Raw genomic sequence first — 16,995 nt, 5'->3', positions numbered from 1 at the left:
TCAAAAAGTCTTCAGGAAAATCGATCTTTAATTTATGCACGTGAATGTGAAATTTCACCAGATGAAGAGCAACGTCATTACCTTCCACATTTCTGAACACAGGCAAATTATTTGACCAATCTACCTTGGGAATTTTATTTGGAAAACCTGGGATGTGGTCTCGGCTCATGGGAGTGTATCTTCTTGCAATCTGATCCATCTTAAGAAATCTCAAAGCTACCGATCCCTCTGCAGTGGAGTCACCATGAAGGATTGATTGCATGGATTCTTCAGCGAATGGAGTTTCCAGGTGAATGATTTCAGCCGTCTTCTTATGTCTGATCGTTGTTCACCATCAACAATCAGCTTTGAACTTGAGATATGTACTGGGGTAAGATAATATACAAGTAAACCATTTCATTCCCCAGTATGGTCGCCACTATGTTAGCGCTCGAATCTGCCTCAGGCTGAAAGAAGGTGAGGTTCAAGGCAACATCAAACCAAGCTCAGCCTCATAGCTAGCCCTACGAGGGCAGGAGAGGGCTCTCTCTAGTCAATCTTGATAAAATGAGCAGTAGGGTGTGAGATGACTTAAAATGGGAACTGATTTTAGGCTAGTAAATAGATAAGAAAGGGTATTTTGATAAATGACTGGGTTTTCTAGGCAGCGTGGGGTCAAGGAACAGCATGAATAGAGAAGTTAAATCAAAGACACAGATTATCTCCTAAGGAAACATAGGCAAGAGATTTAACATCAAATTTGAAATACTGTGGAGTGGGTGAACTATTGAGAGGTTGAAAAGGGCATAGAAGATGAATCCTTGTTAGACAGAAGAAAACATTAAATATGAACACTTTCCCAAAGCAGAGCAATAAATTGGATTCTTCTTTTCTCACTTTAAAAGCATTCAGCTAAAAACGATTATGAATGAACTATGAAACAGAAACAAGAGACATATGAAACAGGAGAAGAAACACATGCTAAATTCATACCGCAAGGATCTCATGAAACAGAGTTGTACCATTCAATTATTTTCTCTGTCAAATCTGTACAATGAAGCGCTGGGTTTTTTCCTCCCACACTTTCCTTAGAACTCCAAAACCCTTTTCAAAAAAAAAAAAATTCTACAATAAATAGACTCACTCTATCAAAAAATGAATCGATTCAGAATATGGGATGATTTAATCATTACTAATTGAAGATGAAAAGCCATCCATCGCTAAAGGAGCAGCGTTACATTTTTTATTTCAAATCTGTTGATGACCAATGAAATCTATGGCGTAGACCATTCTGAGTTGTAACTGAAGCCGAAATAGAACATCGAACCATATTCCTTTGCCACCGTGGATATATACATTTGAATTTAGCTTTTCGATTTAGGACTTTTCACCTTCCCTGGGGTAGAAATGCGAGCATAACTGATTTGCACATAAGTTGAATGATGTATAGGCATGGCCCCCAGGTTTTGTTTTTATTGTCATCAGCATAAACTATGTACGGTGTTTTGGAAACCATAAACCACCCACGGTATCACCCTTAGAAGTTTTTGGAATGGAGCGAAGGTGATGTTGTAAAAATCCCCGATCGTCGATCTCTTCGATGGGTAGTATAATAAAACTGCCTTGCGGGACCACCCACTACATTAATCCTCATGCATTTTATCCTCCTGGGAGCCCATTGATTTAGAGCTCAAGGATTTTGGACCTTTAATAGCATTGGTACTCATAAGATTCATACTTTGTTTACTAATTGCACAGAAAATTTGTACCGATAGTCTCTTTTGAAAATGAAACAAATCCATCATTGATAGCATAGCTCACGTTCTCTCCATTGCACTCCTTTATCGGTATATTTTGATTAACAATAAATACCAAGATTTTGATAGGATTATATATTCTAGTCCTTTCTGTAATCTCTTCCAAGCTTAACCTGTTTTCTTCACTGAACTAAATTAAAATGGTAACCTGTAACTTCGTTCCTTAAATCACTTTTTCTCCTCCAGCAAATTGTGCTTTTGAAGTCGAAGTTCCCAGATGATTCGACCAACGTAGATCTCTTAGTTTATGGAACTTGAACGTTGTCAGGAATCCCTTCAAAATCATAATTGAATATATGAATTTTGTTCCCTCTGGACATAATCATATTACAAATTTTTTCTTCATTAAAATAAGGATCTTTGAGAAATGCACCGACACCATTTGTATTCAAAACTTCTTCAGGTGGTTGTGGAAACTGCCTGCGAATAGCCTTCAAAAATTTTCGAAGTTTGACCAACCCTACTCTCAAAGAGGCCTTTGCATATTGTAAAATATATTTAAATACATCAACACACTGTTCCTTTTTTTTTTTTGATAGTCTCCAAGACTTGTGTTTCTATGAACAACTAGATCATATTCTTTTGATGTGTCTAAACCACTTTTGAGATTCAAACCATACAAGCAGAAGAAACTTTGATCCAATGCATTATCAATACCGAAATCTACCTGCTTCCTTTCAACATCACCAATATTATCTCCACCATTCTCCAGTCCAATGTTTATCATTTTGTGATACATTTTACAAGTATCAAAACCTTTCACCCTTTCATCAATACTCTCAACATTTCCAACTTCTGTTCCAAAAGTACATGCAATAGTTTTCTCCCTGCTAAAATTTCTCCCCACATAATTGTTCTCCTCTTCTGTCAAAATGAAATCATACTCATCAAAAAATTGGTTTCCAGTTGACGCCTTGGGAAAATTAATATTAATATGGGCATTCACGGTTCTATGATTTTCGCTTTGCTTTACAAAATATGGGCAACTTTCAGAATTAAGACTTGTTTACAGTTTTATCTCCAATGCCAAAAGATGTTGGATAGCTAATTTCAAAAATTTTCCTTCACCACCCTCGTAATAGTTTCCAACACAACAAAACCCATGATCTGCTAAACCATAACACTTGAGAGAAGGAATTCCTCTGATGACATGACACATAATAGCCAAGAGAAAACATTGCACCAACCCCAGTAATGTGGTAGGGATATCAAAAGATATATGAATTTCACTCTCTTCAATCTCTTCTCTTTTTTGAGATGTGCGTCTAGATATTGACTTCACTTCATCTGTGACCATTTTGTACTGATGACCCTTCCTAGCTTCTTCCTGCTCCAATTCGAATGTAATGTTGCAATCATTAAGTGTTGAGGCCTTCTCCATCACATTTCCTGGTGTTGGTATTTCTACAATCCCAACAGGTAAAAAAAAAAAAAAAAAAAAATCTAATCTTTGTTTGTGGCATTTCAGCAATACAACAAGGTCCTTTGGAATGGTGTTTTCACATGCAAAGATCAACATATACAAAGCAATCAACTTGATTGAAGAATCCACAACACAAAGCTTGTTCACACCCCATGATTGAACAAAGTATTTTTCATTGCTGGAGAGTATAACTGAAGGAAGCAGCTTGATCAATTCTGAATATTTCCCAATATCAATCATCTTAACAGATGAACTCTTCAACAATGTTTCAACTTCCACGGGCTTTATGGATGGCTTACAAACTGCGTCTGCTCGATTCATTTGCTTGCAACTAACTTCTGGCGCATGAAGTGATGCATTCTGAAATTCCACTGGCGAATATAATAATGGAACATCAACACAAGCTACTGAGCTGAGAAATGACCTATGATTAAGCAAGAAATCATAGAGTCCATGTACATTTTCATTTCCAATAAATGCCAAAAGTGATTGAGAAGTATTGTCAATATCAGGCATGGAGTCAACAACTCGAGTCTACCCAGGATTTATTTTCTCAAAAGCTGGAGAAATTTCGAGCAAATTCAAGACTTTGGGCTGTATGTGCCGCGCCACATTGGGTATGTGCCGTGCATCACCAGTGCACCGCGCCCGTGCAATTCTGCCCTGTGGAAAATGTCACGATGCGCCGCGCGCATCTAGTGCGTCGCACCAGTCATCCTATGCGTTGCACTGCCAATTTCATCCTTATTTCCTTTGTAGGGCCATTCTCTCATCTCTCATGACCCATTTTCTATGTTGTTCATCACTTCCATTGAACCTTTCCCTTGAGCCATTCCTCGAACATGAGCTGCCACCAAATTCACCTTCAACTTTCAATTTTCTTTCCTCTTCAAAATCAATTGCAGCATCGTTCTTTTTCTTCACCACAAAAATGTTGAAATCATTCTGATTTGCACCAACGTACGTATCATCATCCAGAAATTCTACAACAGTCATGTAGTTTACACTATGATCGCGAGCCTTCTCTTCTAATATGCCGCCCCTCTCATCAATATTCTTATATACCAACAAATACATAGATTGCACATAATCACCAACTAAGATAAAATCCCCACGAGTTTTTACACAGAGTGCAAACACATGCCCAGGATGCCCACATTCATACTCCAGCTCCCTAGAAACATCATCACGGATCATCCATTTGTACAACTAAATCTTTTCGTTGATTCCTGCAACTAATTTTCCATTAAAAGCATTGAGATTGTATACAGCACCCTTTGTCTCCTTCTCTGTAACCAGACGCAGTTATCTGTTTCCAACCGAAAAGACCAAAATTCGGCCCTTCTTACATATATTTTCCTGATCAGGATACCGATAAGCTGTCCCAACACAACAATAGGTAGTGTTATGATCATCTATAAATGAACAACTGAGAATTGAACAACCTTCTTCATACATATCCAGTGGATATGATGAAATATTTTCAAATGTCTTTTCATCTAAGAGACGAATGAAGTGTTTTTGCATTTGATCATAACCATGCTTCATGCTGCAGATGGAAAATGTTCCAGACTTGCCTTGATAGCAAATACGATATGGGTGTTCCTCAAGATGAACTGATGAGATGTAAATATTCTTAATATTATCGATTGAACCAAAAGAAAGCATGTCTTCCTTTACAACCACAATGTTGTTAGGGAAAGATTTTGAATGGAAAGAACACATATGATTAACTTTTCCCACACTCACATTACTATATGCCAACCTCAGGTTACTACTGCAAATAACTGCGGCCCTGTCACCTAACGCTAACACATGCACTGCATTCTTATGACGAAAAGTCCTCAGATTTATTCCCTTGGTAGGCAAGGAAATCCTTTTCTTTTCTCCTTCAGAAAGCTCCCCACTGCTCACATTCAATGTTAGGTTATATAAGTGTTACACAGTAATTTGTCACCGTCCCTGTTACCCCTCTCCCGCACACTAGAGGACTCATTTCAGGACCTATGAGAAGTGGCATGACCTGAAACCACTTGCATTATATTCCTCTAAGAGTGAGCTTCATATGCCCTGAAGACATCTCCTGCAGAATACCCATAAAACAGCCCTTTTTGCATTAGCGCGGGTCTGCAGTATACTTCCCGCGCCAATGGGGGAAATCCTCTAAAGAGGGCGCGCCAGTTGGCACTCTGTCTTAGAGTCACACTCGCGCCAACCCAGTTGGGTAACGTTTTTAACGAACAAACTTCCGAAGGTTCTCCTTAACCCATTCACCAACTGAATCTTTGTTGAGTTAGGATGTTTTGGCTTCGAATCTCCATAGAAGGGAAGTGGTTTGCCACCTTTCATGGAAGCTTCTTAGTGATAAAGCCAATCCCATGAATATTGTGGTTGATCCTATCTCCTTCCCCTCTATCTATAAAAGCTTGTTCTTTTGCCTTGAACAAGCTAGTTCCAGCTAGTGCTAGTGCTAAGATAGCAAGAATTCCAGGAGTTCAAGAGATTGAAGTTGCAAGAGCCTTTTTTGCATCCATAAGGAAAAATCTAAGTGAGGAGATTCTTGTCACCAAGGAGAGAGAGGCTTGTTTCCCATCCCAACAAGCTTTGCAAGACTTGTGTAGCTGGTCACCTAGCCAAAGGAGGATTTGATGTCAGAACTATGGTTGTATTCTTCTTTGATTATCAATAATAGATGACTATCATTATGGTTCCACTCTCATTGTCCTTTGTAATGATTGATGTTGAGTTATATCTTTTCTGACTGATATATAATTGCATCTATTGGATTTTATGCTTGTATTTGTGTTGTTCTTTGCATGTGCAGGTGTCCAATCACGGAGATCGTGGGGATCGTGACCGGCCGAAGCAAAGGAACGAGAGCGACGTCTCTTCTACGAATATTAGCGTTGGAATCCAAGTAGGTTCTCATCATCCACCTTTAATTTGAAATTAGGAACTTGCGTGATAGCATTGTTTGATTGTTGCTAGACCCGGTCTGGGCTAGTAGGGATCGCCTTTGTCCGTAGAGGAGATTTACCTCCACAACAATTTGGCGACTCCGCTGGGGAGTTAGCTTGTTGTTTGATTTGTAAACTTTAGATGGAGCCCGAAGTATGGCCAGATAGCCTTCGAAACGCTATTTCTTTGCATTAGTGAAGTAGATCAATGCCACTTCAGTCAATCTCCGGTTTGGTTTACGGACTAAACAACTTGGAGTTTGTCTTGTCTCTTTGGTTTTCTCTTGTTTGGATTGCTTAGATAGCTTTCTGGGTTGGATTTCTTGCTGTCTCTTGCTTCCTGGTCTGCCTGGATACTGTCGACCAAGCCTTGGACTGCTTGTTTTTATTTTTAAGCTAGCAAACTTGATTGGCGCTCTTTTTTGCATGACAGTCGCGCCAATTGGCGCCACTTGCCAGTGTATAGTTCGCGCCAATCCTCAATTGGCGCTAGTTTTCCGCCTGAAAGTTGCGCCAGGCCTGTGAACTTTTCCAGTTTGCTTGTTTGCAGCCTTCCAAGCTTGGGTTTTGTGTCTAGCTACACCTTTTTCAATCACTTGAGTGTGTCAGAGTCTTGTTTGACTGGTTTTGAGTTTTTTTTTGGCAAATTATTAATTTTATTTCCTTTGATAATTAATCGCCTTTGAGTGTTTTTAGTTTATGATCTTTGGAACTCACACCCGTTTTTCCTGATTTGCACTTGATTGGTTCTTAGATTACATTAGAATCATCGTGTGTTTGAGAATTCTCTTGCATAGATCAGACTTGCATAATTAGAATTCTCATTTTCAGGATATGAATGAAAAGTGTGCATAGATTACATTTGCATACTTTGGGTGTTTGCCATTTTCCACCGATTTCACATTTTAGCCCTAGGGCATCTAGTGTCTTTGTGCATCAAGCCTTCCTTAGGAGTTTTGGTCTTCTGTTGGTCCAGTCAACTTTTTGGTTACTCTCTTGCACTTGTTCAGTGACTGTTAAACTTTTTATTGCATTATTCGAGTGATTCTCTTCTTTTCATTTGGATTTTGCTTGGCTTCATTTTGGGCTTAGATTACATGGCCCATTGAGGTCTTTGAGATCTTCTCTTGGTTCTAAAGGACTGCCTTGTGTTGTGGTCACCAACAACCCCCCTCTTTGATTAATATTAGCAATAATATCAAGCAAAGGGGGACCCTTAACAAAAAATCTCAAAAATATTTTTATCAAAATTTTTGTATTTAACTCCCTAAAAGCTATATCGCATCGCAAAGAGAGAGTGAAGAGTTTTCCTATGCGCGTAAACAAGCTGCAAAGAAGCGATGCGAAATTCATCGCATCGCATATTTTGAAAACGCCCTTAAAAGAAAATAAAAAGGAATCGCCGATGGCCGATATGCGACGTCGCATATCGCAAACGTCGCAAAAGCAGCACACAACGAGCAAATGAAAATTGTGATATTGCAATTTGTGATCTGCGATCCTACAAACTGCGATTTTGCGATTTGCGATCTGCGACGAATGAAACTATTAATTTTTGCGATACGAATCGCAGAAACCACTCATCGCAAAGTTTCTTCGGCATGATCTGTAAACCCAAAATCGTGCGCGCACCTTAAGGGAAATTAATGATGGCACGCCTGAGTATCCAAAGATGATCGTGTTGCGTTTTTCGAAGAGTCAAGTCATTATGAGTGTCATGATTATGCGTTCATTAGAGTTTAAAGCTTTTATATCAATCTTTTCGTCATGTCTCTTTTCCTTTGCGTGAACTGCAAGGCAGCAACTAATATAAATCTATATGCAGGAAACATCCAAGGAAAAGGGGAAAGCGCCAATACTTGAAGAACAGAGAGGAGATGCCTTTGCAAATGAATGCCGCATGCAGCAGAGCCGCGGATTCCAGAGTATCACTCCACAGACACTGATGAAAATAGACTATCCAAGACTCAGAGTCAAAGGCACACAAAAGCAGCATGTTTGCAAAAGATCCTGAAGCTCAGATTGGGTAAAGCAAAAGGAAAAACGCTGAAAAGGGATGATGCTTCAGAAAAACCTGGAACAAAGAATGGAAGCAATTTTCAATACGTAAGATTGTTCAGGAAACGAAATCCCTAACTCATTGAGTCATTCACACGGCCGGAAACCGAAATAGCAACAACACAATCAGTTTGAAAGAAATCTGGGTTATACTAAGTATACACACAGCAAAAAACACCCAGCCAGAGGAAGATTTTCAAAAATATCTTCTAGTTTGTCAGAGCGAGGTGCCAGCTTTTGTTATTTCTACTTTCATCGCCCGAGAAAAAGGAAAAGACAACCAGCCGACTCTTTCCAGGCGAACCTCACGTTGCTTACAGCACTAAGGAGCAGATACAGAAACGGTTAGAAATTAGATTCAATTTTTAGAAATAAATTTGCTTTAGTAAAAGGGCGGTCATTTGAAGCCGTTCCCTAAATTTGTGTAATTAAGATTAGTTAGTTAGTAGTATTTAACCCTTCTCATGGCATTTGGAGAAGGGTCCGGAAATTTGTCAAAAAAATTGTCCTCAGAACATGCACTTTTGCACCCTCGGAGGGGGTTTTTGATGAATGGATGGATCGAGATTTATTTATGTTTGCATTTTAATGTCTGCTACTGATGTTGCACTTCTGTACTCTTAGTAGATGTTAGAAGTAAGTAGAGATAAATCGTTATTGCTTGAAGTTTGTGAGTGAAAATCAGTCATAAATGGTACTTTTATCTCTTGATTAATTTCTGCTCATATTCTTAGAGTGATATACAGTTGATTTGTTTATATGTTGATGTATGAATGTCTGGATTACCATTTGGCACTTTTGTACGGTGGAATCATTTGTTTGTGCTTGACATATGAATAACTGATTATGCGATATGCTGTTCACAACTGTTTTGCCTAACTTCTTATGCAGAATGGTTCATCTTAATTGATTTATATTCTTATGATAGCTGAATGATCTTTATTACCAGTTGTTGTATGAAATCTTTCTAGATCGCATAATGAAAGAATTTTACCCCGGGTTAGTATAGATTAGATGTGCTGTTTTTGTTAGATTACAGTAGCATAGAGTCAGTTTAGAGTCTAGAATTAAATTAGTTTAAAATTACCTTTAGATTAGTATCTTCAAAATCTACACACACACACATCTTTTAGATTGGGAAGCTGGTCCCATTATCCCTAGTCGGACCCGCTACACCAAACAGGCAAGGAGCCGCCAACCAGGTTCCCGACCGGGTGGGTATCCCCCTTGTTGTTGACCCGATTTTGGGGCCCTCAACATATTTGGCGCTAGAAGGAGGGCCACGAACTATGAATGGCAACTAAGTCAAAATCTAAATGCCATTCTGAGAGTAAATCACCCTCCTCAACTCCCCCGACTTCTCCACTACGGTTAAACCCAGAGTTAGAAGTCGCTCGAGTATCCACCGCTGCTACCTACTCCAATATATCAGACCAACTCATTATTGAACCCCCTGAAATTCAAACTTTGATTCGTAAACTCCAGGGATTCTCTATTTTTTCTCATAGGTCTGATAAATCTAACAGCAGCGTGACTTCGCAGTACAATCCTGCTCATCCTCTGACCAGATTGAAGAGTGAAAAATTTGGTATTCAACCAAGTGAACTCCCTCTCCCTACTAGGAAGAGAGCAAGGAAAGCACCACCAGAGTCTGACCGTGAGACTCTTTCATCCACTTCGTCCATTTCAACACCCTCACCGCGAAGTCAACCACCCACATCCTCATCCCAAATCACTCATCCATCTTCCACAACACCTCCTCTTCAATCATCAAGGATCATAATACCTTCATCTTCTCAGCATCAGGGACCGTCTTCTGCACTCTCATTAACTAGCGGCTCAACGATGGCCCGGTCTCCATGGAACAATCCTGGGGCGGTTTTAATGCCTCCACCCCTGAGCCCAATACCAGCCCATCCTGAGAAGTGGCTACCTAAATTCAATCCAGAAACAGGCATGCTAGCTGAAGAGCATATCAATAATTTCATGCTTTCTGTTAATCTCAACGGAGTTACCAACGAAGATGCTGTCGTCCGACTTTTTCCTTACACAATGCAAGGAACAGCCGGGTCATGGTACTTTTCGTTACCTTTCGGGTCCATCACAAGTTGGGACATTTTTCAAAGTCAATTCCTCACCAAGTTTGGCGATGACAGATCAACAACGACATTGATCAATGACCTATCTAATCTTAAAGCTGAGGCTAGAGAACCCATTAAAGATTTCAATTTACGGTTCAACAAGATTCCCGCTGCTTCTCAACCCAGCGAGGAAGTAAGATGTGAATGGTACATCACGGCCTTACCATCTAACTTGGCTATCTTCATAGATAGGGCAAAAAAGACGACCTTAGTTGAAAACTTAACTGAGGCGTTAGCAGTAGAAAAACGTGTAGTTTCCCTAGAAAAGAGATCTGCAAGAGAAGAACGAAAATCTAAGAAGATCTCTTTCAAAGAAGACACCAAGAAGAAGCAAACGAAAGATCCTTTCGATATGGAAGGATTACAAAAGGTGTTAAAGGCCATGTCCAACGAGATGATTGACATAAGAAAGCAAGTAGCAGAAACTTCTTCAAGAAAGCCCTACAGATCTTTTAAAAGAAACCTTCCCATGGAGGTGAAACCACCAAATGTTGTCTCAAACGTCGAATCTGAAGAAGAAGAAGAAGAAGAGAATACCACTGAAGGGCAGACCGATGATGAAGAAGTTGTGGAACTACAAGGAATGTGGGATTTCATCCTCCCACAAGAAGAGGATCAAGAAGCATTTCCAGTTAGCACACGAAGCAAAAATCAACTTGATCCTCCCCAAACTACCCCTAAACAGAAGGGCGCAATCCCTGCAACAAAAGATAAGGTCGCAACAAAGAAAACAACCGCTAGAGCGACCCAATTTAGCCCAGTCCAATCAGATCAAGCACCTCCATCAAGAACACTGATAGTGTCGGATGAAATGGAGTATAACATTATCGATGACATGAAAAAGACTAGGGCTAATATCACTCTGTACGAATTGAGAAAATTGAAACATCAACAGAAAATAATGATGAAAGAATTACATGCCGTGCCTACTACATCTTTACCTACAGCTGTAGCTTCCCACAACATGGGAAGACCTCCAACCAACATGATCAATAAGATTGATCCGAATGACATTTCCTTGATTGGAGGAAGGTCAAGATCCCATACTCCTCCTTTTCTCCTCACTTATGAAATTTTCAATAAAAACGTGCACAATTGCCTGATTGATTCTGGTGCTTCAACGAATATTCTACCCAGATCAATATGTGCCAAATTGAATGTTCAACCTCAGAAATCTGCAGTGCGCATAGTTCAACTTGATCGATCTCAAGTCGAAGTGATTGGTGAACTTAACCAGGTGACCATAAGGTTGTCGTCTAACCCGAAAGTATGTCAGGTTATCGACATTCTAGTAGCTGATATCCCTAAATTCTATGGTTTAATTCTTAGCAGGGATTGGTCCGAGAAACTCCACGGATATTTATCAACCGACTGGTCGCACATGTGGTTACCCTACAACGGTAAACCCAACCAAATAAAGGTTGAACGAGAATTGCACCAAAAGTACATAGTGACAGAATTGGAAGGAGAGAACGAAGCAATAGCATACAACAACAGTATCATAGGCAATTACTCGGTAGATTCTTTCCTCGGAAATTTCAATGCTCACACTTCACCTTACTTAGAAAATTCAGTTGTGTCCCAAGTTGAAAATTTTTCCCAAATTGATGATTCAAAGTGTTTTAATTTTTTAGATAATTCTGTAAATACATCTTTATTTTGGAAATTATATTTTGATGGCTCTAAATCTAACGAGGGAGCAGGAGCAGGATGCGTTATGATTAACCCAGATGGGAACAAGACCATGCTTACATGCAGACTTGAGTTCGATTGCACAAACAATACAGCGGAATACGAAACCTTGGTGCAAGGCCTATACAAAGCAATCGACTTGAATGTTAAGTATCTTCAAGTCTTTGGAGATTCCGAAATTGTCGTCAAACAGGTACGTAACACCATACATTGCCTATCAATTCATTTAAAGCAATATCAATCTTTAGTACAAGATCTGACTTCACATTTCATAGCATTCAATATTTTGTCAATCCCAAGACTCCAAAATGCGAGCGCAGACCTGTTAGCTAACTAGCCTCTAGACTGATTCCCTCCGAAGATTTTAATCCCGATAGGTTTTCAATAGAATTAATCTTTAAACCATCCATCCCTGACAACATCACCAACTGGAGAGTATTCAATGACGATCCAGACATTGTAAATTTCCTCACTTCTGAAGGATCCTACTCTTGACGAAGACCATCACGATGACCAAATTCAGCAAAATAGCACTGATAACACTATACCTAAATCGGTGGTTAAGTTAGAAGATTTATATGATTTGAAAAGTCGGTTTAAAAGGTCTGCCAATTCTAAACTCTACAGTTCAACTCTGAACTATGAATTAGTGAACCTAGGAACCGATTAGAAGCCGCAAAACGTTAATCTGGGCCACGGCCTAGCCCCTGAAGAAAAATCAACATATATCCGTCTTGTGAGACAATACAAAAACGTTTTTGCATGGAATTACGATGAGCTGAAAACATACAACACTGCTATCATTCAACACACTATCCCTATGATTGACAATGAAAAACCTGTCCAGCAAAAGCTCAGAAAAATCCACCCCAACTTAGAAAATCAGATAAAGACTGAGCTAAATAAATTGTTGAGAGCCAGAATAATTTTCCCAGTCAGACACTCCAAATGGGTATCCAATATGGTGCCTGTTAGGAAGAAAAACGGAGATATTAGAATCTGTATTGATTTCCGAAATCTCAACAAAGCCTGTCAGAAAGATAATTTTCCCTCCCACCTATGGAGCAAATACTACAGGCAGTAGCGGCTCAAAATTAATGTCTTTTCTGGATGGATTTTCAGGATACAATCAAGTGCTAGTACATCCCGATGATCAGTTGAAAACCACATTCCGAACCAAGTGGGGCACATACGCATATCGAAGATGCCATTTGGTCTGATCAATGATGGCGCTACCTTTCAGAGAGCCATGGACATCGCATTTAAAGGTTTAGTCAATAAATCGGTAGTGATTTACCTGGATGATATAACAGTGTACTCCAAGAAGCGAAGCGACCATCTCAAAGACTTGAAACAAATCTTTCAAAGATGCTTAAGGTATGGAATTTCACTTAACCCAAAGAAATCTTTTTTCGCATTAAGTGAAGGGAAATTGCTCGGATTCATAGTGTCGAAATCTGGTATTCACATTGAACCTGACAGAATCAAAGAAATTTCCGAAATATCCATACCCCATAACAAAAAGGCCATGCAATCTTTCCTTGGAAAAATCAATTTTGTAAAAAGGTTTGTCCCTGATTTTTCACGTATTATTTCTCCTTTACAAAATATGATAAAAAAGAATTCAAATTTTAAATGGGGCATAGATGAGCACGAAGCATTCAACTTGATCAAACAAGCTATCATCAACGCTCCATCTTTAGCTACCCCAAATTTTTCAGAATCTTTCATCTTATACACTCTTGCCTCAGAGAAATCTTATGCCGCGATTTTGACTCAAGTAAATCAAGAGAAGGCGGAAGCTCCAATCGCATTCTTCAGCTCGAACTTACAAGGTGCTGAACTCAATTACTCATACGTGGAGAAACAGGCTTATGCTGTTTTCAAAGCGATCAAATATTTCAGACCTTTCTTACTTAAAGCCCATACCAAAGTCGTAGTACTGTTTCCAGCGGTAAGAAACTTGTTGGTACAGAAGGATGTGGGCGAAAAGAGAGCAAATTGGATTACCGCTCTACAAGAATACGATCTTGAGATCAAACCAGCAAACATCGTAAGGGGTCAAGGCTTCTGCAAAATGTTAGCTGGAGCATCGCAAATTCCTGAGAACTCATCTAAAGAGGTACACACGTATGAGGTAAGCCTAAACGACGCAGAATCATTATATGTGGACACCATTTATTATCTTAAGAACGGGTATGCTCCATCACACCTGGATCACACCAAGAGAAGAGCTCTGAGGTTGAAAGCTAAAAAATACCAGCTCATAAATGATGTTATGTTTAAAAGGAATTATGATTCTATACTTCTTAGGTGTCTTGAGAAAACTGAAGCCGAAAAGGTTTTGCAGGAACTCCATGATGGACCAGCAGGTGGACACTATGCTGGAGAGACTACTGCGCATAAGATCTTACGTGCAGGATATTATTGGCCCACGTTGTTCAAAGACTCATACAATTACGTAAGGAAATGCCAAATCTGCCAGACTGCTGCAGGGAAACAAAGGAAATCGTCCATGCCACTACAGTCGGTCAACATCGAGCAACCACTCAGCCAATGGGGCTTGGACATAATAGGTGAGATCGTTCCTCACTCTTCTAAGCAGCATAGGTATATTCTCACGGCAACATATTATTTTACTAAATGGGTAGAAGCAGTTCCTCTCAAGACAGTTAATTCTTAAAACATTATTGAATTCATAGATCAATTTATCATCACTAGGTTTGGATTGCCAACGGCCTTAATGTTTGATAATGCATCATACTTTTCTGGAAATGCAATGACTGAGTTTGCATTAAAAAGAGGGTTAAAATTGAAATATTCCGCTAATTACTATCCGCAAGGTAATGGGTTGGCTGAATCAACAAACAAAAACCTAATCAGGATTATCAAAAGAACAGTTGACCAAAACCAAAAGAATTGGCACAAAGCACTGGTTAATGCTTTATGGGCAGATAGAATCACGAAGAAAGCTTCAATCAGCACTTCTCCCTTTAATTTAGTTTATGGGAAAGAAGTGGTTCTTCCAACTCACTTAGTCATTCCCTCTTTGTCTTTAGTACAACACATCGATGAAGTATCTACTTCCTCTTTGCAATTAAGACAAATGGAGATAATCAAACTAGAAGAACGCCGAGAACAAGCTAAGAAAACCCATGCTCACCACCAAGCGCTAATAAAATCCTCTTTTGACTCAGTCATCATAACCAGAAAGAACTTTCAGATGGGAGATTTAGTTTTGAAATGGGATAAGGCTCATGAAGAAAAGGGCAAACATACGAAATTTCAGAAGTTGTGGCTTGGTCCTTTTCAGATTGTAGAAGTCATAGGCCCATCGACGTTTATGTTGCAGGATTTGGCAGGTAGAAGAGATTCTTTGCCTGTGAATGGACAGATTCTTAAAATGTATTTTCCATAGAAGATCACTCTCTTCTATTTTTGTAAGATAGTTTTAGTTTCTTTTATTTATTTTTTCTCTTTCTTATAAATAAAACCGGTTGTAAATGATCATTGAATAAGATTCATGAAAGAGCACACTAACTCTCTATCAGATTTTGATTTCACTTGTACAAATAGCAAAGCTTTTCGAAAAATCTAATTTTTATTATTGACAAATAGAGTTAACTTTAGCCTGAATAATGATATTAGTTTCAACCTTTCAAAAGACTTTGATGAAATCAACCTTTGGTTAAAAATTGTTTTATCCCAGCACAATGAAAGGTATCATCAATAATAAAATAAATATTCTCTGCAAAGTTGTTATTTTCAAAACTCTATTATTGTCGTCCAGAGCTTTCTTAAGGAAAAACAATGACTTCCTCCCTGCTAAAGGAAACCGCAGCATTCAGAGAAACAATCCGAGAAAACACTATATCTCAAAGAATAAGAGGTCTCATCACGAGCCGGCTTATCATGATCACAGATATTATAACTTGCTGACTTTGCCAATACTGTTTATCAAAACAAGGCAACGACTCAAGATTGTTGCAATCAAAAGACAAGGGGTCTCATCACGAGCCAACTTGTTCAGCAAAAGTGTAAATCAAGTGAATGACTGTATCATAATTTGGCCACCAAACCAAGACATTGTTCTTTAGAGAATAAAAAAGGAAAAAGTGCCAAAAAGGATTTTTCTCTGAAATGTTGTAAATAACCTCAAGCAGGAAAAAGGATCATTGCTGGATAACATGGTAACCCTGTCGAGGCTATGGACGCTTACAGGCAGCAGAGGCTCTACCTACGACAAATGAGCATAGTTTAAAGCCAGTACACAGAGAAGACCTTATTTTATCTTTAAAAAAGGACCAAGTAATGTCTGGTAGGAATGCAAGAACTAAGCCTAAAGGAAGCAGACAATTGGAATAAAAGAAGGGTTGAAACAAAGTATCATTGACAGGATGAGGGGTAATCTACTCTATCTGTCCATAACAAAATTTAGACATATGAAAATTTTTCTGTTTCGGAAGTGGAAATGTCAATAGAAAAGCAGAGATAACTGGTTCTTCACAGTGAATCGCCATTGTTGTGGTCACCAACAACCCCCCTCTTTGATTAATATTAGCAATAATATCAAGCAAAGGGGGACCCTTAACAAAAAATCTCAAAAATATTTTTATCAAAATTTTTGTATTTAACTCCCTAAAAGCTATATTGCATCGCAAAGAGAGAGTGAAGAGTTTTCCTATGCGCGTAAACAAGCTGCAAAGAAGCGATGCGAAATTCATCGCATCGCATATTTTGAAAACGCCCTTAAAAGAAAATAAAAAGGAATCGCCGACGGCCGATATGTGACGTCGCATATCGCAAACGTCGCAAAAGCAGCACACAACGAGCAAATGAAAATTGCGATATTGCGATTTGCGATCTGCGATCCTATAAACTGCGATTTTGCGATTTGCGATCTGCGACGAATGAAACTATTAATTGCT

General features: G+C 39.1%; 1 protein-coding gene across 1 annotated transcript; it reads right to left on the bottom strand.

Moving 5' to 3' along the window:
- Positions 1-3,963: 3,963 nt before the first annotated feature.
- LOC149209003 (DNA damage-binding protein 1b-like) lies at positions 3,964-4,416 on the bottom strand. The gene has a single exon (XM_089398489.1). The coding sequence runs from the start codon at positions 4,414-4,416 to the stop codon at positions 3,964-3,966; it is 453 nt and encodes a 150-aa protein (XP_089254615.1).
- Between the last annotated feature and the right edge of the window lie 12,579 nt (positions 4,417-16,995).

Source organism: Pinus tabuliformis, chromosome 1_2 (genome assembly GCF_031772625.1).
Source record: "Pinus tabuliformis cultivar Carrire ecotype Pingquan chromosome 1_2, CPIR1, whole genome shotgun sequence".
NCBI classification, from domain to species: Eukaryota; Viridiplantae; Streptophyta; class Pinopsida; order Pinales; family Pinaceae; genus Pinus; species Pinus tabuliformis.
This window is presented reverse-complemented; position numbering and strand designations above follow the sequence as displayed.

What these genes read in the sequence shown, in the direction of transcription:
- LOC149209003 (XM_089398489.1), bottom strand. Translation starts at nt 4,416, where the DNA reads ATGATCCGTGATGATGTTTCTAGGGAGCTGGAGTATGAATGTGGGCAT.